This window comes from Littorina saxatilis, linkage group LG4, assembly GCF_037325665.1.
Source record: "Littorina saxatilis isolate snail1 linkage group LG4, US_GU_Lsax_2.0, whole genome shotgun sequence".
NCBI classification, from domain to species: Eukaryota; Metazoa; Mollusca; class Gastropoda; order Littorinimorpha; family Littorinidae; genus Littorina; species Littorina saxatilis.
The window spans coordinates 48,368,692-48,391,919 of NC_090248.1; the positions used below are offsets into that span (position 1 = coordinate 48,368,692).

At 41.6% G+C, this 23,228-nt stretch overlaps 1 protein-coding gene across 1 annotated transcript; it reads right to left on the minus strand.

The window, feature by feature from the left end:
* Positions 1 to 18,890: 18,890 nt before the first annotated feature.
* On the minus strand, positions 18,891 to 21,659 carry LOC138964943 (probable palmitoyltransferase ZDHHC24). Its single transcript, XM_070337022.1, has one exon. It carries the CDS (start codon positions 21,635 to 21,637, stop codon positions 20,786 to 20,788), a length of 852 nt encoding a protein of 283 aa, XP_070193123.1. The 5' UTR covers positions 21,638 to 21,659; the 3' UTR covers positions 18,891 to 20,785.
* Positions 21,660 to 23,228: the final 1,569 nt, after the last annotated feature.

Sequence of the window (23,228 nt, forward strand, 5' to 3'; positions counted from 1 at the left end):
CCCTCAGACAAGGATCTGTTAAAGAGAACTGTAAGCGGTGGAACGATAACAGGTAATCCATCTACAAGCAATTTATTATGTATTCCGTCAGGGCCCACGGCCTTGGATAAATTTAAATTCCTTAACACTTGGACAACTTCAGCTTCTGTTAATTCAAAAGTCGATAAAGATGTATTACACCAATTTGCCTCGGGCAGGGGATCGTCTGGATTTTCAACTTTAGACTGGCTTTCAAAATAATTATTAAACAAAATCGTTTTTTCACAAGTGTTATCAATAATTTTTCCATTATCTTCTAGCGGTGGAATTTCGTTACATGCAACACCTTTTTTCTTCAAGAAGGAATTAACAAGTTGCCACCAATTTTTGCTTCCGAAGTTCTGTTTACAATTTATCCTCTCATCAAGTTCTAGAAAATAATCTCTTTTTCTTTTACGAATTTCATCTGTATACTGATTTCTAGTCAGGCGGAATAATGCCCACTGCTCAGGTGTATTTAAGCGCTTAGCAACTTGATGTATACAATTTTTTGCGTTTCGTAATTGTAAAATATGTTCAGTCATCCATGGGGCATCATCTTCACGTACTGTTATTATCTTAACAGGCATACATGTTTTTGCAACACGGTTATTTCAGTTAATTGATTTAGTTATTCCATTTTTAGTGCCGTTGCTTCAGCACATTCCCCTGATTTTTGAGAAATTGACATCATGCATGTTAACATTTCCCTGCCTCTTTTTTTTTCATCTTTTTTTATATTTAGTCAAGTTTTGACTAAATATTTTAACATCGAGGGGGAATCGAAACGAGGGTCGTGGTGTATGTGCGTGTGTGTGTGTGTGTGTGTGTGTGTGTGTGTGTGTGTGTAGAGCGATTCAGACTAAACTACTGGACCGATCTTTATGAAATTTGACATGAGAGTTCCTGGGTATGAAATCCCCGAACTTTTTTTTCATTTTTTTGAAATGTCTTTGATGACGTCATATCCGGCTTTTCGTGAAAGTTGAGGCGGCACTGTCACGCCCTCATTTTTCAACCAAATTGGTTCAAATTTTGGTCAAGTATTCTTCGACGAAGCCCGGGGTTCGGTATTGCATTTCAGCTTGGTGGCTTAAAAATTAATTAATGACTTTGGTCATTAAAAATCGGAAAATTGTAAAAAAAAATAAAAATTTATAAAACGATCCAAATTTACGTTTATCTTATTCTCCATCATTTGCTGATTCCAAAAACATATACATATGTTATATTCGGATTAAAAACAAGCTCTGAAAATTAAATATATAAAAATTATTATCAAAATTAAATTTTCCAAATCAATTTAAAAACACTTTCATCTTATTCCTTGTCGGTTCCTGATTCCAAAAACATATAGATATGATATGTTTGGATTAAAAACACGCTCAGAAAGTTAAAACAAAGAGAGGTACAGAAAAGCGTGCTATCCTTCTTAGCGCAACTACTAACCCGCTCTTCTTGTCAATTTCACTGCCTTTGCCATGAGCGGTGGCCTGACGATGCTACGAGTAAAATGGCATTGCGTTCAGTTTCATTCTGTGAGTTCGACAGCTACTTGACTAAATATTGTATTTTCGCCTTACGCGACTTGTCTTTCATTTCTGTTTGTTTGTTTGTTTGTTTGTTTGTCTTTCTCGGAGGCGTTGGAGAATGACGGTTGGGGTGAAGTAGGAACGGGGGAGTGTTTTTATTTTTGCAGTTTCTTCGGAGGTGAAATCTTTTTTATACCCTTTTTTCTTCCCGTCTTAATCTTCTCCTTTGTTGTTGTTATCTGGTTTCAATTTTGTTTTCTCGGGTATCTCGCTTCCCTTTTCTTTTTCTGAGACAAAAGGGAACAGGTGCAAGCAAGACATATAGGGGGCAACACCAACACACACAGCCCCCCACCATCATCAAGATAACACCACCACCGACACCTACACCACACACGCACACAAAAACATCGGTGGGAGAAAACCAGTGGAACAGATTTGTCACTGAACCCCCCGAAAAGAGATTTTCCGGACAAAACAACTTTTGGACAGAATCTGTAACAGATGAAGGCTCGGTCTGTCCCAGTCATCGCTATCAGATGGACAATGGGCAAAATTAAAGGATTTGCAAAATGCCGCATTTGCCCTGAAACTAGAAAAAGTTCGGTTTCAGCCCCTCCTCTCTGTGTCTGTTTCTCTCTGTCTCTGTCTCTGTCTCTCTCTGTCTCTGTCTCTCTTTCTCTGTCTGTCTCTCTTTCTCTGTCTGTCTGTCTGTCTGTCTCTCTCTCTCTCTCTCTCTCTCTCTCTCTCTCTCTCTCTCTCTCTCTCTCTCTCTCTCTCTCTCTCTCTCTCTCATTTGAGCATTGCCCCTCCCAGCCCCCTGTCCTGGTTGTGTACAAGTTACGTGTAATTGTGGATGGCGAAAATTGTAGTGCGGACAATGTGAGAGGGGAGAAGTACTGATATCACTGAGGAAATCCCTGCAGGGCGAGAACCAAGTTTGACGCTTTTAATCCCTGGCGAAAGTCATAGCCTTTACTCCGGACTTTTGCATGCCAATCATGGTCTTTTCGGGGATTGTATGGTGGATTTTGAGAATTACGGAGATGACGTCATGCGACTGTACTACCACCGCCGACGTCATTGCGTGGTTGGGTGCATGCAGTGTTGAATTCCTTGTATGCCGTCTGTTGCCATTTTAGTGAATAACAGTTTTGAAAATACTTCATGAAAATGGCTGTGAAGACTGTACGCTCATAGTTCCGTTAACAAAACCCAAAGCATCTACGGCACGCCATTCCAGAGATTGAATAAATACGACCATGTCCGATAACGATCAACGCTGAGATAAAAAAAAAATATATATAATTATTATATATATTAAGAAAACACGACAAGACTCCCATGAAAAGCCCCTGTAACTCTAACAGTCTGCGAAATTAATAAACATGTAAAAATATCAAATAATAACTTTTCATGGACTCATAAATTAAGTCATTATGGCAACAACAAAAGTTACTGCTATTCGGCAAATTACCGACAATGAGATTACACGACCACTCATTGTTGACTAATGGCATTTGCTTCAGTTACAAAGAATAAATTCAGTAACAAAGAACAATAAAAAACACCACGGCAAGCTTCTCACCAGGTTCGGATTTCATGTTTCTGTTTCAACCATCTGATACAGTGCCTCGACACAAAAGACCATTTTTGATTATTAATGGTAATGCTCGTCTGAGTCTCCAAGCGTTCGGCAGTTAAGACATCCATATAACTTCTGTGGAGACTTCGTGTTCATGTTTCAGTTTCGGGAGAAGCAAGGGAGGGGGGTGCAAGAGGGGGTGGGGTGGGGGTGTAAATGCTTCATAGAATTTGTCGGTGTAACATCTATATATATATATACGACTTGTGTCTGTCTCTGTGTGTGTGTGTGTGTGTGTGTGTGTGTGTGTGTGTGTGTGTGTGTGTGTGTGTGTGTGTGTGTGTGTGTGTGTGTGTGTGTGTGTGTGTCTGTGTGTGTGTGTGTGTTCGCGATGCACGGCCAAAGTTCTCGATGGATCTGCTTCAAATTTGGTGGGCATATTCAGGTAGACCCCGGACACAACCTGGTCGATGAGAATTTTCAATACGTGCTCTCAGCGCGCAGCGCTGAACCGATTTTGGTTTTTCTGTTCATTTTCCCAGATCCATTCCCAGTAACTCTTCCTTATCTTCTCCAGTGTTTTGCGTTTATCTCCCTTCCTTTGTGTGGCGTCAATCCATATTCCCGTTACTATTTTTAGAAGGTCACTGTCCACAACGCTTTCATCCCGGCGAAGCCGGGTATTCCTCTACTTCTTCCCGGCGAAGCCGGAGGGTATTCGGCTCTACTTCTTCCCGGCGAAGCCGGGTATCTTTCGGCTCTTCGCCGGGTACCCGGCGAAGCGGGTATTCATTTTAGTTTAGACATAAATGTTGAATGTTCAAATAGCTCATTGGCCTTTTTTTTCTACTGCTTATTTATACAAAAATGTTTATGCATGACAAAAGCCGAACGCGATATGTATGACTGCGGGTTTCTTCTTGTTTTTCTGGGAATATTTTGTAAACAGATTTTTTACAAGTACTCCAATCACAGCGAATTGTGGAAGAAACACACACCTTATTACTACTATTTCCAACTAAAATGGGTCATGAATTATCATGGCCTTTGAAATGCTGATTTCCTTGCTTGCAACTATAGCCGAACAACATTGTAGAACAAAAGAGAAACGCCAAAGACATCAAAGGAAAAGGGCAGGGGTCAAGGGAGGACTGCGCGGGAGGACTAGCACCTAAGCCTGGAGGACAATGTTTGGCCACAAGTCATCAAGCGAGAAATGATGATGATGCCGCTGATTACAAACTGTCCCGGCTCAGCACTGAAAGCGGAACAGAGGGGTGAACGCCAAACAACAGAACTCGCTGACAACAGATCGGAAAGATGAGCGGGGGGAGGGGCGAGGAACAGCCAGGAGGTAGAGACCCGGCGCAGAAGAGTAACAGCGAGGGAGACAACCCCCTCATTAGTCGTGCCAGCAGAGCGCTGTCACGCGAGGTTAGCGCGGGAGTGACGTCACGCTGAGTAATTAGTATGCTCCATCTGGCGCTAATGAGCCTCCTCATTGTCCGCGCGTGCGCAGGGCGGCGGGGAGCCACGCCCACTTCGTTAAACTCTTACCCCGCTCTCGCTCTCGCGAAAAGACGAGAGAAATGCGACCTGTTTGCCTGAAAGAAAGGCAAGAAAAGGCAGGCAGATTCTTCGTGGCATCTTTTGTGCCGGTTGTGAGTTGCACCGCCATGGTTTGGCTGGGCCATGAGCGTCTAATCTATCATATTATGTCAGCTGAAAGCGGGGTACCAGTTTCACGTTAATCCTGCCTGGGTCTCAGTCGACAAATGGACCATTAGGCCACCCTCACCCCTAATCTGGAGAAATAAGGGAGCTCTTTTGTCACCTTGTAATACGATCTCTTACTGCAGAAAGAAAGTGCATTGGTTTGGTTGTGATCGTGTAACATGAGATATTTGTCGTACATGCAGATCTAAGCAGAGGCGTGTTCCAGTGAGAACTCGGAAACAATAAGACGTGGAACGCTTCAAGTGTACACTTTCGTTTGAGATATAACATTATTTCGATTTACAAAAGTTTCCGTAGACCTGTATTACATTTCTAAATCTTGGAACCATCATAATATATACACTGCTGCTACCACCATCACCACTGAAATGACAGCAACAGCCACACAACCTCAGGAGAGGAAACAAAATATGAATTAAAGCAAATCGTTGCCATGATGGTACTGAAACAAAATGAACAAACAGGAACATTAAGTCAGGCAAGGACAGAACGCCATTGTCCATGTATGTCAGTGCAAGTTTAGTTCATTGTCTCATTATGTTGTGTTTGTTTTGTCTACTCAAAGACCTGTAAGTTGACGTTCTAGTGACTGTTTCTTTTTGTCTAAAGTGCCCCCCCCCCCCCTTTTTTTTGTAAGACCCCCGATATAAGACTTCCTCCCTTTTTAGATCCTGGTTTTTTTTTCAGATTTGTGAAGATCTTAAAGTGGAAGGTTGGGGGAGAGGGGGGTTGTATACTACTATATCATTCAACGTTCCAATGACTACGCATTTTTGATTTTGTTTTTTATCCATGCATATTAGTGAACCGAATGTTCAAGGTCGGACGTGAACGCTCTGCTCATTGCAAATCTGCAAGTGAGACGGAAAAAAACGCCCAGGCTTGTGTCACAACAATAATGACAGCATTTTCAACATACAAGCCTTCGTGTTCTTCACCCTGCTCTACCCAGCCAGTGTTCCTCGCTGTCCCCTATACACGGAGGCTCCTGTCGAGTCCATTTTCAAGTCAATGAGCTTACATTTCCTCACCTGTGCTCCCGTTGTCCAGTTACGGGTGGGCGCTGGCCACTTACGGGTGGACCTGCTGTGAGCAGTCGCCATCCGAGTTTGCTGGGGTGGCTGGTCAGTCGTCAGCAAGTCTGGCGCGTGCGGGGTCCGGCGTTGCCTGGACAGTGACAGGACGTTGCGAAAGAGTGATTTGGTGGTTCTGTCACCTTGTCTTAACAGGGCGTGAGAGTTGTGATGAGCGTTGACCGTGCGTCGTTGATGACCGGTGCTGGTCAGTGTTGACACGATGCACTTTGGGCATTGTTGGTTATGTGATGATGTTGTGTGATGGAGTTGTTTAGGGGGTCGGGGTAGGGTGGGGTGGTGGTGGGTGGGGGTGGGGTGGGGTGGTGGTGGGTGGGGGTAGGGTGGGGTGGTGGTGGGTGGGGGTAGGGAGAGAGCTGTGTCTAGCTGTGTGTCTGTCTCCGTGTCTCTGTCTCTGTCTATCTGTCTGTCTGTTTGTCTGCCTGTGTGTCTGTCTCCTTGCTGTTGTAGTTGTTGCCGCCTTCGTTGCTGCTGCTGTTGATGCTGTTTTTGTGTTTGTTGATGCATCTTAAGTTTTTGTTGTGCTTGTTGATAGATTACACATTGCATACCTTGGTTGTGTGAAGCATTTTGTTCACCAAAGTGCATCTTTCTTACATTCTGTTGGAATGGTAATGCTCCAAACATCGACGTGAAAGGCTAAACTGATGACAGCTGTTGTTGCACACTGTTGTGCGAAACCTATCATTACAGTAACAACCAGCACTTAAGTCTTCGCTACTTGTTGACACTATACGATCGACTCTACACAAACTACATTATAATGTACGTCCACTTGATTTCACGATCATCGTTAGCTTCAACCGCAGCCCCATCCCAACCTCTTTCCCCCACCAGCGCAACCCCACCTCCCCTACCTTTAATTGTGTGCCCCTATTTCACCCAGAACTCTCCATGACAGTCCACCTATTTTGACTTCCAGCCTCCTCCCTAAAACCAAAAGAGATTCCCCTACGGAAAGTTATAGCCACCACACCCACTACCCGCTGCCTCTGTCGCATCCCCATCGGCTCAATTTTCGTCGCCGCCGGACCGACTATAATTACTTTCACACTCCGGCATTGAGTCCATTTTCAAATGATCAAGTTGGATTTTCCGCTCCTTGCTAGACTATACGGAGGCTCCTGTCGAGTCCATTTTCAAGTCAATGAGCTTACATTTCCTCACCTGTATTATTTACACAAACGTCTTACTCACGGTCACTGTCCAGTTCTGGTCAGTGCCTTTGTTGGCCAAAGAATGGAGCGAGCGTGAGGTGGCCTGCCACTAAGTAGTCATGTCTGCCCAGGTGAAAAGTCGTCTGAAAAGAGTGGGCTCCTAATTTACTCGGAAGGGGGCTGGCTTGCTCGGCCCTACCCTATTCCTTTCCTCCTTTTTTAATTTTTTTTATTTTTTTAAATATCATATTAACCCAGTCCTGTCCGAGGCTGACAAACCATGCCTGTAGGACACTAATTCTCTCCCAAAAAAATACTCGGAAGGGGAAGGGAGAGGAAGGGAGGGACAAAGTTGTTGTGCCTTTTCCAGGTCAGTTAGGATTGGTAAACTTTGAACTAATGATGCAGTAAACGGTACCAACGTTACCTCAGCTGGGAGGGTCCTTTTGAGTTGTGTCATTGTTGAAGCAAGCAACCCAAACGAACAAACACACACAGAGATCCAAGAGGGCCACAGGATCAGTCTCTTCTAAAAATTCAGCGAATGTGGCCCTGAACGTGACGGTGTAAATTAGACAAGAGTGTTCTGGCGTGATATCAAGTTGTCAACAGCTGGAGGTGGTTCGTTTCGCTATCACTTCACGTGACACTACCATCGACAAATAAAACTTCGAAGTAGATATGCATGTCAAACGTTATTTGGATTTTTCACCAAATATGACATTTTACACAGATCGAGACAGTCTGTGTTTCTCCGAGACTGCACCAGCGGCCGAGTTGAACAATGGCTGTCGATGTATATATATAAAATGTCACTTTTTGGTCACAAGTACAAATAACATTTACGTCACATGGCTCAAGAAGGGACATCCACTGTTCAATCAATAAATATGTTCTTTCTTTCGTATATGAAGCAATTGTGAATTCTGCTATGCCCAGGGGTGATTGTGAACACAAATTTTTGTTTTTTCTTCAAAAGCATTTTGCTTTGTCCATTTTAGAAGAAGCAATAACTAAGAGATAAGCAACAGTACCATTATCATAACTTGTTGTCTGTTGTGTATCTTGTTTGTTCACTGTAAAGAATTTAAAAAAACAAGAAAGGTAGGTTGTTGGAACGTTTGTTATTGACATAACAATACATTCACAAATATATCGACCCAACGGTCTTTTAAGTGCACAGACAAACAATTAATAACGAAAACTTATCTGGCTGATTTTTTCTTCCGCCTGCCACGAAGCCGCAAGCGAAAGAATCACTGGTCGATAATAAACGGGTGTAAAGGCCGATAGGTGGAAGTTCAATAAACTTAGCCTCTCTTGGTTTTGTTTGGGTTTGGTTATTTATTCACAGGGTGTAGCCTTTTTTTCAAATTCAAAAATCATTTTTCAAAACAATAAACTTAGCCTCTCTTGGTTTTGTTTGGGTTTGGTTATTTATTCACAGGGTGTAGCCTTTTTTTCAAATTCAAAAATCATTTTTCAAAACTGTTAGGTTTGTTATGGGTTGAGTCTACGCGTAAACTATCAAAACACAGCGGAATCCTCCTTTCACAAACCACCGAACAGAAAGGAATGAACACCCGACAGACTGTCACTTCACCTAGCTCGTGGCTTGAAATTAAACAGATTAATTTAAGAAGTATGGAACTACACACATGAAAGATGGTTGCCCAAAGGACGGCAAGATGGAGGGAGAAACTGATCGTCGAACATTCAATCCAGCAGGAACGCATCATTTATGTGTATAGCTTAGTGACTGCATGATTATGATCTCACAAATAGGCTTACATTAATTAGAAAAAAAACACAGTAAACACCAAGTAGGACTTGAAAGACTTTTGTTTTAAACAAAATTTGATTCAAAATAAATAACATGAAATAATTGATAGTAAGCAAGTAGGGCACGAACTCTAGCGAAGGCTTGTTTTACGTGACACAAATATTACACAACACAAACATTCATGATGCTGGTCATGACAATAATAAACCAGGAATAAGAGGACGGGGAATACAAAAGACTTTTCATCCATCGTAAAAAAAAATACCAAGACAGTAATAACTAACAGACCCGACTAGAGACACCTAATTGACAAATTCAGTCAGTCGGATGCATGAGCCGTAAAGTCACTGGTACATAATAAACGGGTGGCAGGAGGCACACCCGGGTAGACAGAAGGCTGGCAACGCAGACACCCTGACAGACAGCAAGCTGGTGAAGGGCAGTCACCCCGGGTGAACTGGCTACCCGAAAAGTTGGCCGTTTTCACAACCCGGGTGTGGGACCTGGACCTGTCGCCGAAGCGCAGCTGTCGCTACACGTAGATTGTAACACAGGTGTTTCAGTCTTCGGTATTTATTCCTGTCAATCTTTCTTTCTTGACCTGGCGCCCAAACGCTGGTCCCAAGTAGACACCGAGGTGTTTGTTTTGTATTTATTCCTGCCAGTGTGTCCATTTTTCTTTCTTTCTTTCTTTCTTTCTTTCTTTCTGTCTTGACCTGGCGCCGAAACGCTGGTCCCACCCAAGTAGAATGTAACACATGCTCACCGAGGTGTTTGTTTTGTATTTAATCCTGTCACTGTGTCTATTTTTCTTTCTTTCTTTCTTGACCTGGCGCCCAAACGCTGGCGCTATGTAAAATGTAAACCAGATCGAGGTGTTTCTAATTTGTATTTGTTTTTGTCACTGCGTCAAATTTATTTTTCTTATAATTTCATTCTTTCTTTCGTTCTTTCTTGATCTGGTGCCGATGCGTGAGCGCTTTGTAAAATTAGAATGCAACACAATCATGCACATCGAGTTGGGTTTTTTTCAGTGGATGTCAAATGTTCTTCTTCTCTGTCTTTCATTCTTTCTTGCTTTTTTTTGGGTGTTTTTACATTTAGTCAAGTTTTGACTAAATGTTTTAACATAGAGGGGGAATCGAGACGAGGGTCGTGGTGTATGTGTTTGTGTGTGTGTGTGTGTGTGTCTGTGTGTGTGTGTGTGTGTGTGTGTGTGTGTGTGTGTGTGTAGAGCGATTCAGAGTAAACTACTGGACCGATCTTTATGAAATTTTACATGAAAGTTCCTGGGTATGATATCCCAGACGTTTTTTTCATTTTTTCGATAAATGTCTTTGATGACGTCATATCCGGCTTTTTGTAAAAGTTGAGGCGGCACTGCCACACCCTCATTTTTCAATCAAATTGATTGACATTTTTGTAAAACAATCTTTGACGAAGGCCAGACTTTGTTATTGCATTTCAGCTTTGGTGGCCTAAAAATTAATTAATGACTTTGGTCATTACAAATCTGAAAATTGTAATTAAACATTTTTTTTATAAAACGATCCAAATTTACGTTCATCTTATTCTTCATCAATTTCTGATTCCAAAAACATTACCCGCTATTACGAGCTAGTCGTGTGACAGCGAGTTTTCTTGCACACGAGACTGTAGATGTTTCACGACGGCTTTAGCCGGAGTGAAACAGCAGCAGTCGAGTGTGCAAGAAAACTCTCTGTCACACGACTAGCTCGTAATGGCGATTATGTCTCACAGCTTCAACAGAGGAGAGAACAAACACGTTTTGCGTACTCACGCTTGATAAACCTAAACACAGGAGCAGCCATTGTGGAGAGATCTACTTTTTGACGAAAGTGACCGAACAACTATAAATGACGTCTCGGTATATGTGAATGACGTCACAGTCATCGTCACAGTCTGTATCTTTTGAAGCATCGCAATCTTCATGACGTCTTTCTGTGTCTGCATCCGCGAAATGTTTGTTCTTTCCGAGATCTTTGTCATCTATGTTCAGAACTCTGTCCTTATAGTGTCAGACTAACAGGCCTCCTGAGCGAGCCACTTTCCAAGGGCAGCTAAATTCGCGTATGGAAACAGTACTGTCGTCTGGGATGCCGTTTTCAGTATTCTGAGCGTTGAAGAATTTGTAAAGAGAAGAAACGATAACAGCAGGAGAAATAAAAGTCGTGTGTGCATTTTGGGGTTTTTGGGGGGACGATTTCGAGTTTGAATCCGTTCTTGCACATGCTCCAAAGCGTGTAACATACAATCGTGCACACGTTTGCTTTAGTAGTGGCAAAGAAGGAAAGTGTGTGACATATAAATATGTTATATTCGGATTAAAAACAAGCTGTGAAAATTAAAAATATAACAATTATGATCAAAATTAAATTTCCGAAATCGATTTAAAAACAATTTTATCTTATTCCTTGTCGGTTCCTGATTCCAAAAACATATAGATATGATATGTTTGGATTAAAAACACGCTCGGAAAGTTAAAAAGAATAGAGATATAGAAAAGCGTGCTATCCTCTTCAGCGCAACCGCTACCGCGCTTTTCTGGATTGTTAATTTCACTGCCTTTGCCCCGAGCGGTGGACAGACGATGCTACGAGTGTACGGTCTTGCGGAAAAAAATGCAATGCGTTCAGTTTCATTCTGTGAGTTCGACTTTCTTTCTTTCTTTATTTGGTGTTTAACGTCGTTTTCAACCACGAAGGTTATATCGCGACGAGTGAGTTCGACTGAGCTTGACTAAATGTTGTATTTTTGCCTTGCGCGACTTGTTTTTTCTTGGTCTGACGCCGTAGCGCTGGCGCTATATGTACAACTAGATGATTACCCGCTTCGCCGGGTACCGGCTTCGCCGGGAAGAAGTAAGAATAAGAATAAGAATAAGAATACTTTATTATCTCATAGAGAAATTCAGGGGTGGTACATAACAATAATACAAACAAGACATTGATTTTACATAAAACATATAGCACTATATAACATGGACATCTTTAAAGCACTGCGCTTACATATTCTCGCACACCTACGCGTATAACGAACTATGGCTAAACATCATTGCAAAATATCATAACATACAATATATCGCAGGAAATATACGGTTGTACATAAAACCAATACATACATGTACATTACTACTGATTGCACTGGCAGAAGAGGGGCTGAGTCGGGTATGTGGATGTGTTTACATGTTGCTAAGGGTGATGGATTTGGGGATGAAGCTGTTTTGCAGCCTGAGTGTCCTAGCTTTGTGCGTGCGAAGTCTACGGCCAGAGGGAAGGAGTTCATAGAGGTGGGCTAGGACATGGGACCTATCTGAAGCTATCCGCCTACTCTTTCTCACCACACGCTTTTCATACAGTGACTCCACACTTGCTTGCTGCCTGCCAATCACCTTGCTACTGACATTCACCATTCGCACTAAGACATTCCTGTTCTTCACACTCAGACCTCCATACCAGGACTGGTATTCAAGAAACCTCTTTAGCGCCACTTGGCCGCATGGTGGCGCTGTTTGAGCTGTAAGTCGCGCTAATCGGCATTCACGAAAGCCCGTTGTGACCCGCCAAAGTCACGTGACGCCTTCAAAGTTACAGGACCTACCCCTCGTCTCTACAATCGCTAACACCGTGTTATCTTCGTGATTCAAGATGGCGGCCTTCATGATGTTGGAATATGCCGAGAGAAGAAATCTGAGAAGAATTTTCCGGGATCGCATTCATCCTGTGGATAAATATGACGATGTAGATTTGTACAGAAAGTTTTTTTTTTGGTCTTCTCTTTTACCTTTGTTTTTTTAAGCGGGGAGCATCCTTCTTCATATTTTTTTAAAATCAAATATTTATTTGTTTAAGTTCAATAAATTAATATCATGGTAACCAAAACAACAAAAAAAAACCATTCCTGCCTAAAAAAAATTTTTTTAAATCAATTTGCTATTATAACGTACTCTTTTGCACATGAAGAAAATAAACAAAAATAAACAAATACCAAAGAGTAAAAAAAATTACGGACAGATGGTGATTTGAACCCGACTCAATCGCGCATCAGGCGAATGTGAGAACCGTTCGGCCACGGAATCAGTAGAAGAAATTGGACACTGTAATGCATTAAAGAAGACGCGAGCACGTTTTCACCACAAGCCGGTATGATCGAGCATCGGTTGAAATCTTTCGCGAGCAGTATCTCGTATTTGTCCGCGTTTCGCTGTCAGTCCAGTTAGCACTTCGTTTCCTCTTCCCCTCCATCTCTTCCTCGTGTGCCTGCGCTTTCGCTTGTCCGATGGATGTTCCGTACATGTCGACTAAAGTAAATGTAATGCACACGTGTTCGTTCGCGGAATAAAAGCAATGAAGGCGGATAAGACCTACTGCCCGTGCGCACTGAACAGGAAGTGAGGGAAACCCCGTGGTTTATAAATAGACAACCTTGTTAGCTAACAGCGTTCGGAGGGGGACTCGTGAATGCCAGTTAAAATCGGAAGTTAAAGCGTAGTAGCTAAAACGGCTTCAGAATCTGAAACCACCTCAAATTCTTTTTCTTCTTGAATACCACTCCTGGACACAAAACCAAAAGTGATGACAGACTCGATGAAAGAGCGGTAGAAAGTTTGAAGGATAGAAGAGTTCACATTCAACTTCCTAAGTTTCTGAAGGCAGTAGATGCGTGACTGACATTTTTTGTGTATGAGGGTGGTGTTTGCATTGAAGGACAGCTTATCATCGATAACTGTGCCAAGATACTTATATTCAGTCACACGCTCAACAGTCACACCATCAATCATCAGGTCAGGGACAGGGGCAGGGTTTCTTCTAAAGTCTATCAGAAGTTCTTTGGTCTTTGTCACATTTAGGTCTAAAAAGTTGTCTTTACACCAGGCGTTGAAACATTCTACTTAGAACTGCAAAGTAAGTTGCGTCACTATTGGAGAGATCTTCTAGCGCTGTATCATCTGAATATTTGATAAGAAGGGTGGAGTCAGTGCCACTGCAGTCGTTAGTTTAGAGTGTGAACAACACAGGGGAAATAACTGTACCCTGTGGAGAGCCTATGGAGGTGGACCTAAGGGAAGAGAGAGCTGTCTGAAAGCGGACTGACTGGGTTCTGTTAACGAGAAAGTTGATAATCCACAGGATAAGCCTTGGAGTCACGCTGTAGAGGAGAAGTTTCCGGGCCATGAGGCAGGGTTGGATAGTGTTGAAGGCAGAAGAGAAGTCTATGAAAAGAATGCGTACAAAAGAGCCAGGTTTTTCTAAGTGTGTGTATGCGTTGTGTAAGAGTGTGAGTGTGGCGTCATCTGTGCATCTGTTCTGCTTGTATGCAAACTGGAAGGGATCCTGATGGGGCTTGACCTGATGGAGCAGTCTATAGAGGACAATGCGTTCAAAGCACTTCATAACAATAGAGGTGAGAGCTACAGGGCGATAGTCATTCAGGGTTTTGGGCTTGTTGTTCTTGGGGACAGGGCAGATCGTAGAGTTTTTCCAGAGTCTAGGCACAGTGCAATCTTTCAGAGACCAACTAAACAAACGGCTAAAAACAACGGACAACTGACAGGCACATGATCTCAAAACACGTCCACCGATGTTATCAGGACCAACTGCTTTCTTTACATTCAACTTGCTAAAAACCTTCTCAACAGTCTTGCCTTGAATTTCAAAGTCCTCCTCATCACCTGCCATATCTACCTTAAGCTGGGAAGCCACGCTGTCTAAATCATCCTTCAAATTATCTTTCTCGAATCTACAATAGATTACCGAATAGAGCCGAATAGAGCCGAATACCAGGCACGAAGGAAAGGAGATAAACGCGCAAAACACTGGAGACCTTCTAAAAATAGTAACGTGCAGTGATAGTAACGTAGTAACGGGAATATGGATTGACGCCACACGGAAGAAGGGAGATAATCGCGGCTGAAAACACTGGAGAAGATAAGGAAGAGTTACTGGTAGTGGATCCCGACAAAAACAAAAACAAAATCGGTTCAGCGCGCACAGCGCTGCGCGCTGAGAGCACGTGTTGAAATATCTCATCGATAAGGTTGTGTTCGGGGTGTAGCTGAATACGGTGTTCAAATTTGAAAAAGATCCACCGAGAACTTTGCATCGCGAACAGACAGACAGACAGACAGACAGACAGACAGACAGACACTGGTCGTATATATATATAGATATGACGCAGGTCGAGGTGTTTGTTCTTTCACTATGTCTTTCTTTCTTTCTTTCTTGTTTTCTTCCTTTCGTTTTTCGTTCGTTCTTATCGTTCTTTCTTTTTTCTTTTTTTTTCGTTATTTGTTCTGTCTTTCTTTCTTTCACAATAAGGTATTTCTTCTTTGTTTCTTAGTCTCAAATCAAATTAAATAAAATAAAATAAAATCTGTTTCCTTCCTTTGTTTCTCATACTGAATTCGTCATTCTGTCTTTCTTTCTTTCTTTTCATTCAATCTGGCTTTTGCATCGACAGAATTATTCGTCCTTTCTTTCATTTTGTTCTTTTTTCGATATGGAACAGACCTCCATTTTGTTTACTACGCATGATCATTTAGCATACTTGGCAAGACTGATTGAACTTTTGGTTAGGCGAAATAAATCCTTTTTTCGGTGTGTGTAGGGGGGGGGGGGGGGCACAGACAGCTACAACTACATGTATTACCGGTATAATTACGTTTTTGTCCTTTTCACAGGCACTTTCAGTTTCACCTAATGCTCAGTTTTTTGGTGATGGCATGATAACATTTTGTCCAGAATCTTGCAAAACAACCACTTTCGGTTTTTGTTGTTAGTTTGTGCTTTTGCGACCCCACAAAATTGCAAAATTACTGGCGCAGCTGGATCAAAATGTACATCGAACAGACATTACACAATGTCCCTGCCAATTTCCCGGTTAAACGCCCCTTCCTTGTTCTGTGCGCTATCTTGCAAATTCCCATCGATCCGTTGGGGTTTTTTCTTAGTATTTCAGGGGCGGATCAGTTCATTTTATGGGGGGGGGGGGGTTCCAAAAGTATATTATTGTGAAGATATGGGTGTGAAGGCGCGAAGCGCCGAGCCGACGGCGCAAAGCGCCTAGCTTTGTAGGGGGGTCCGGGGGCATGCCCCCCCGGAAAATTTTGAAAAAAAGGATGCAAAATGGTGCAATCTGGTGCATTCTGAGGATGATCATTACCAGTTTCAGGCAGCAGATTTTGTCACTGATTAATACCCAAAAAAAACACAATTTAAAAAAAAAAAATTTGGCTGGGGGGGGTTTCCGGAAACCCCAGAAACCCCCCCCCTCGTCCGCCCCTGTATTTGATTTATTTATTTATATCTTGTTTATTCTTCTTTGTTTATTTATCTATTTATTTATTTATCTCGACAGATACTGTTCTCAAAGCAAAAACCTCGCTTCGGTTTTATGTGCCGATAATACGGAATAGTGCGAAAACAAGGTCAAGTTTATGGAGTACGGGAGATAACCGCTCATTTTCTCTTCTCATTGTGATTTTGTGAAGGAGTTGTTTCCCTTATATTACAACCTGACTTGCACAACTTTGGCATACATGTTATATTCATTTCTCTGGCGGTGAGTTTAACTGTACAAATACTTTAATTATATACGTATATGATTGGGATTATGTTTCTGATTTGGTGCTTTTATTTTGCGAGACGCATTGTATATGTTTGGCCTTTCAACACCTCTGTGTCTAGTGTTATGTTAAGTTCTTTGTACTGGAAACTTGCATTCTCCCAGTAAGGTAATATATTGTACAACGTTGCAAGCCCCTGGAGCAATTTTTTGATGAGTGCTTTTGTGAACAAGAAACAATTAACAAGTGGCTCTATCCCATCTCCCCCCCTTTCCCTGTCGCGATATAACCTTTGTGGTTGAAAACGACGTTAAACACCAAATAAAGAAAGAAAGAAAGTGTCTAGTGTAATGCACCAGGACACATTATGTTACATATTCACACTCACACATACATATACACACACACAAACACACACTCTATTTCTCTCTCTCTCTCTCTCTCTCTCTCTCTCTCTCTCTCTCTCTCTCTCTCTCTCTCTCTCTCTCACAAATTTACACACACACACACCCATCAAAGGCAAAACATATATAGTTATCAGATTATTCACTTTACTAATACAATGCAGGACAACAAAATGAAGAGGTTTAGCATACACTGTCAAAATTTAAATAGCCCATAGGTAAAGAAAAAAAATGACCTCTGAAGCACCTCAAATGTGTATAATTTGAAAACAAATTGTTCTGCCCAAAGCCGGCTGAAGAAAAATCAAGAACCTAACAATAATTTTTCATGAGTAAAAAATATATAATTCACAGCATTTTGTTTTTTCTTCAAAGTAAATTGAATTTGCCAAAACTGTCATGTTAGATTCTGCAGTAACATTGCACATAAGACTGCATTCACTGTTGACACAGTGTAATTGTGCAAGACAAAAACGTTTCATATTTAGAATATATAATATGATGTATAATTTAAATAAATCTTATCTATGAAATAAACTGGACTTCAGACAAGAGAGTACATGTACTGGTAACTTTGTCACTGTCAATGAAAACTGGAAGCTGTCAACGTTTTGTTGTTGTTGTTTTTTGTCACAAAGTTTCATTTCAAAAGTTCATGGCATGCTACCTTAATTCAGCATTAAATAAAAATACACACATCACATTTGAATAATTAAAAAATGGCATGTATACACTGGTGATGCAGACTGTGCCAAGGAACTCTACTTTTGAGAAATTATGCAATTTAATTGAGAGACAAATATGATGACAACCATTTTTGTGTAAAAGACTGATCTAGCAATATATACATGTATCACAATTGTTTGAGACATCCGTGTTGAAAAAAAAAACTTAGCAAAATTCACTCCGAGTTATTGCAAACGAAAATCAGAAATATTTCATATATATGCCTAAAAAAGGTCACAATGCATGGGTAATTGAAAAATGGTGATTCAAGCGTTTTTCTATATAAATGTAACACGAAAACATACACACACCCATAGACTGAAATAATAGCACTTCTCTGCAGGATGAGAACAAAGTAAAAAAAAACAAAAACACCCAACAACGATGTAAACTATGGCATGAGGGGACAGATTCTCTCTCTCTCTCTCTCTCTCTCTCTCTCTCTCTCTCTCTCTCTCTCTCTCTCTCTCTCTCTCTCTCTCTCTCTCTCTCTCTCTCTCTCTCCTTTTACTGAAACAATCCAGTCTTGTATTTGATGATTAAAAGAAACTCAAGATTCTCCCATTAAGAGAAAGATTTAAATTAAATGAAGGCGTGCTCCTTAACAAAATACTTTCCAGCCGTGCACCACATACTTTCGTTGCAAACTTTCAATTCAAACCAAACCGAAAGTGTAACGTCCCAATTCCAAGGATAGATCTCTTCAAGTCAAGTTTAGCCTATTCTGGTAGCGTCCTGTGGAATTCTCTCCCGGAATTTTTGAGAGTCCCAATGAGTCTCAATACTTTCAAAAACCACCTTTCGTTGTATTTTATGTTAAATTACGAAACGTCACAGTGATGGAAGACTTTGTTTTAGGTTTATTTTCATTTGTCCAAAGCATCAGTGTTCATTATATCCACACAAAAAACACTCACAGTTTTGATAACACATTTACTCATGCATGTGTATTCAGCATTGTTTTCACTACGTGACATATATGACGCTTAATATTTGTGCATAATATGTAATGTGTTAATATTCATATGTTTTTCTCTACCTTTTTTCTACGTGAATGTCCGTTTAAATATGTGATTAGATTAGTCCCCTCTCTGGGCGAGGGCTGGTTGAAAAAAAGCTTGTTGTATTGTTTATGCCACAACCCTCGAAAAAATAAAATTTGTTTTGATTTGATTTGATTTGATCTCTCTCTCTCTGTCTCTGTCTCTGTCTCTGTCTGTCTGTCTGTCTGTCTGTCTGTCTGTCTGTCTGTCTGTCTGTCTGTCTGTCTGTCTGTCTGTCTGTCTGTCTGTCTGTCTGTCTGTCTGTCTGTCTGTCTGTCTGTCTCTCTCTCTCTCTCTCTCTCTCTCTCTCTCTCTCTCTCTCTCTCTCTCTCTCTCTCTCTCTCTCTCTCTCTCTCTCTCTCTCTCTCACACACTCCAGCACCTATCATTAAGCTGAACTGCTGCATACAACCTCTGTATCTACCTGAGTCATCAAAACAATAAAGTAGGTACATGTATTAGTTTTATATCATGATCGATGTGTCATCATTCTAGATACAAACAAGAAGAGCAAACGCTCGATCGAGTCACTTTCGTAGTTCTGAATATTATATGAGGCATCAGATGGACAGGAAGAAATTGCTATTCACAACACAATGAGTCACGTTCACATAAAATTTGAGCCCGGTCACTTTTATAGTTTCCGAGAAAAGCCCAACGTTAAGTTGTGTGTTGCCGAACAGAAAAGGCTAGTTATCTCCCTTGTTTTTCTGATAACGTTCGTAAAAGGCTACAGATGTAAATACTTTGATGTAAAGAATAATCCTACAAAGTTTCAATCACATCCGATGAACTTTGTCAAAGATATAAAATGTCTAATTTTTCCTTTGACGCTGACCTGTGACCTTGAAAAAGGTCAAAGGTCAACGAAACCATCGTTAAAGTGTAGAGGTCATTGGAGGTCACGACTAAACAAAATATGAGCCCGATCGCTTTGATAGTTTCCGAGAAAAGTCCAACGTTAAGGTGGTGTCTACGGACGGCCGGCCGGACGGCCGGCCGGACAGACTAACACTGACCGATTACATAGAGTCACTTTTTCTCAAGTGACTCAAAAACAGTTATGCACCTGATCGAATGACCTGAGAATACCCCTTTTTGTTGTCATGAACACAAAAGAATGATCATAAATCATAACGTAAAGTATACAGCAACACTCAACTGTCTCTGCACAATGGAACTGACTATTCACATGATAAACTCATCATATTTCCCATTTATTAATCCTGTTTTCATGTGTAGGGTTACTCAAAAAAAATGCCACCAACTAAAATGCGATTAACTTCTAAATGTGTTTAGCGAATTACTTTTACATTGGCTTGAGATTTGGGATAATAATTGCACATAGTTTCAAGTTTGCTTGTTAGAAATGGTCTAACTTTAATGCTCTATCCGAAATGTATTCAAAATTACAGGATTGACTCAAAAGGTTTGGCACTGAGTGGTTGCCACACTAACCTGATTTTAGCCCTCTAGATTTTTACCTGTTGGTTTTTCTGAGAGGCTTTGCATACAAAAACCATCCTCAGACAATACAGTATGAGGTAAAGCAGCAATTAAAGGGAGTCTTGAGGCTGTCACCCTGTACTGGATCTCGCTGAGACAGAGTTTTTAAATATAAGCTCATAAATTATATAAACCAGTTTACAATAATTTTTGAACTAAAATAAAAGCACCTGAGCTGTACATCATGTCGGATATGCTATGCTTGGTTTCACAAGGCAGTTCCAAAAAAATGTCAGAGTCAAACGTGACTAGAAAATCACATAGTTTCAGGATTCTGAATGAAGACAGTGTACTTTGAAAGTGGGGGACACACAATTGTAGCAAAAAGTAAGTTTCCACATTTAACGGAAGAGGGGATAGGCTGAAGACCCGTTCTAGAATAGTAGAATACACTGTGTAAGGTATGTCTGAGTCATCACGAATCCAAAGCAAGTATGATAACCTCATTGTTTTAATATCGGACTTGTGTCCCCTGAATAAAGGTTACTGTATGCGCCCAGGCTTTGATGGCTGATCGTATCACACATGCTTTTTTCACTGCCTCTTAGTGGGGGGCAGAGTGTCCTGACCCCATCAAGGTCAGCCCTTATTTACAGTTACAATTGTGGGTAAACCTCAGCTTGCTTTCTGCCCATGTGAGTGAAAACTGACGCCATCGCCGGGCAGGCTTGACCTAAGCCAAGGGCAGAGCAGCACAAGGAACTTGCGATAACCGAGGACCTCCTCTAGGTTGGCCCACAACCCTCGGTCATACTTTGTAATTCTCTGAGTTCTCTCATACCTGGTCTGCCCGTGGAGGATTTGAAGCACCTGAAGCACCAGCACCCAGGTGAAGATGTTCATCAGAGCGATTCCGAACATGGTTAGGGTAGTGATGCAGAAGGTGTACCATGTCTCGTGGCCAAGCGCTACTGTCAACAGGGGAAAAATCAGTGAGAGCAGGTTGAGGAGAGTGTATTCCCCTTTCACGCTCCACACAAAGCTCCAGTTGTAGATGTTGCCATACAAGGCCGCAACGGTGATGTAAACACACAGAGCCAAAAAGTAGCGGTGGTTGTCATAGCCGATGCACGTGCCTGGGAACCAGCAGTGGTGGTCGTGCTTCAAGACGCAGGCTCTGCACAGGCGGCAGTGGTGGGATCTCGGAGGTCGGTTGGCGCGGCATTCATCGCAGAAGTGCCAGCCATGGGGTAAAGAACCTGTGGGGTACACCATCCCTTTCCCTGTGACGTCGGTCAGAAACACCATCAACCAGTTACCGTAGATGTTGACAGCAAGGAAAATGAAGAGGAGAAGGTGCAGGGTGTACGCGAGCGACCATTCTGTGTGGTAGAAAGATGGGATGTGGATCAGCTCATACCAGATGAGGAAGATTCCGCCAAAGAAGAAAATACTCATGGAGATCTGGTCTCCAAGAGCTCTCTTGTGGCGCCAGTGATGAAAAGCTGACTTCAGTGCCAACATCATGGATTGCTCTGGATGGCTTGCTCAGATCTGCAGAAAGAGGATACAACCACTTTTAAACCAAAAAAAGCACCAACCTTGTAAGCATTCTAATCAAATCATTTTATTTATCGGCAATGATTTCAAAAACTGAAAGTTCTGTTTTGTCTCAATAAGAAAATTTAACAACTAAAGCTTGACGCATGTCTGTAGCATTTGAGGGTATTTTCTGCAAGAATGTCGACGTAATTAACAGGAAACTTTAGATCACTCGGGTTCATATTGCCAAATGTAAAGGTTTGAACCTGATCTTCATGTTTTGGGGGAGTACATTTTTATTGTTATCTTGTTTTACAAAACTTGATCAAACGCAACATGATTACTGCTGCATATATGTTCTCTGTCTATTGATATATGTGCAGAATAAGACTTTAACTACTCTGTAATAGAACCGTTTTCTTAGCAATAACAATGCTTCTACCGAACGGAACAAAATAGGTGTACCAAGTTGTCGACCGCAAAATGAAAGTGTGCAACCAGCGACGCTTTCCTGACCGGAAATGTCATTGCGAGTTACCTCTCCTTGTAACTGTTGCGACCCATCTCGTCATCGGCGCTTTTCCGGAAATGACCTGCGCTTTGTTGGAATTCCAACAATGGCCACCATTGTAGGAATTCCAACTTTGCGCTACGCGATTCTAGAAATGTACCGCGCGCATAGTGAGAATTCTGCTCTTTCTTAGAATGCGATGTAAAATGATTCAAGTCATGATGGCCTATGATGATCCTTGTGTTTTAAAGTGATCAATGCTTAGTCTTGAAAAAGCAGATGCATTGTCACGTATAACGCACCAAACCAACCGAATTACAAAAAGCAAAAACGCTTTTGATAACTTCGGCGGGCTGTAACAACACAGTTCAACGACCCATCCCACTCGACCAAAACGCACCAATTTTACGTAATTGTTAACGTTTCAGATCTTACATTTTACAACAATAAAAACACAACAAGAGTGTTCCGATATTACTTTTCACTGGTAACTATCGATTGTAATAATTCTTTACTCAGTCTCAACTGATTATATATATTAAACTCACACAGTCTCTCTGGGCTGCAGAGACAGCATTACGTCCCTTTACTGAGTAGGCTCTTGTCACTGTAATCTAGGCTCTTAAAACGTGATGTGCAAGTCTGTGCGCTATATTGATGTGATTGATTGTTGCAAAATGTTGATTCAAATTAAAGATGATTTCAGCCTGTTGTAACAAACTAACACTCTACTCTGAGAAAAAAAATCATTGTGTTCAAAATAGATCGAGACAGCAGCAACTAGCTAGCTGCATGCGCTGAGTGTCACTGAGAGAATTGTTACACAGCCTGTACCCCCCCCCCCCCCCCCCCCCAATTCAAGACTTCCCCTGTATAAGACCTTGCTTTTTCATATACCCTATTCATGACCTGTGAAAAGGGTATACTTTTTTGTGCCAGTCGAAGGGTTGCCATTTCTAGAACGAGGCAGCTCGTTTCCGGAAATGCGGCGCTTTGTTGGAAATCAAATGAGGTTTCGGGAAATCCCGATTATTCCAACTCTGCCCCGGATTCTTACTTTGCGCT

Excerpts from the sequence above, each read along its gene's own strand:
- LOC138964943 (XM_070337022.1), bottom strand. The coding sequence starts at position 21,637 with ATGATGTTGGCACTGAAGTCAGCTTTTCATCACTGGCGCCACAAGAGA.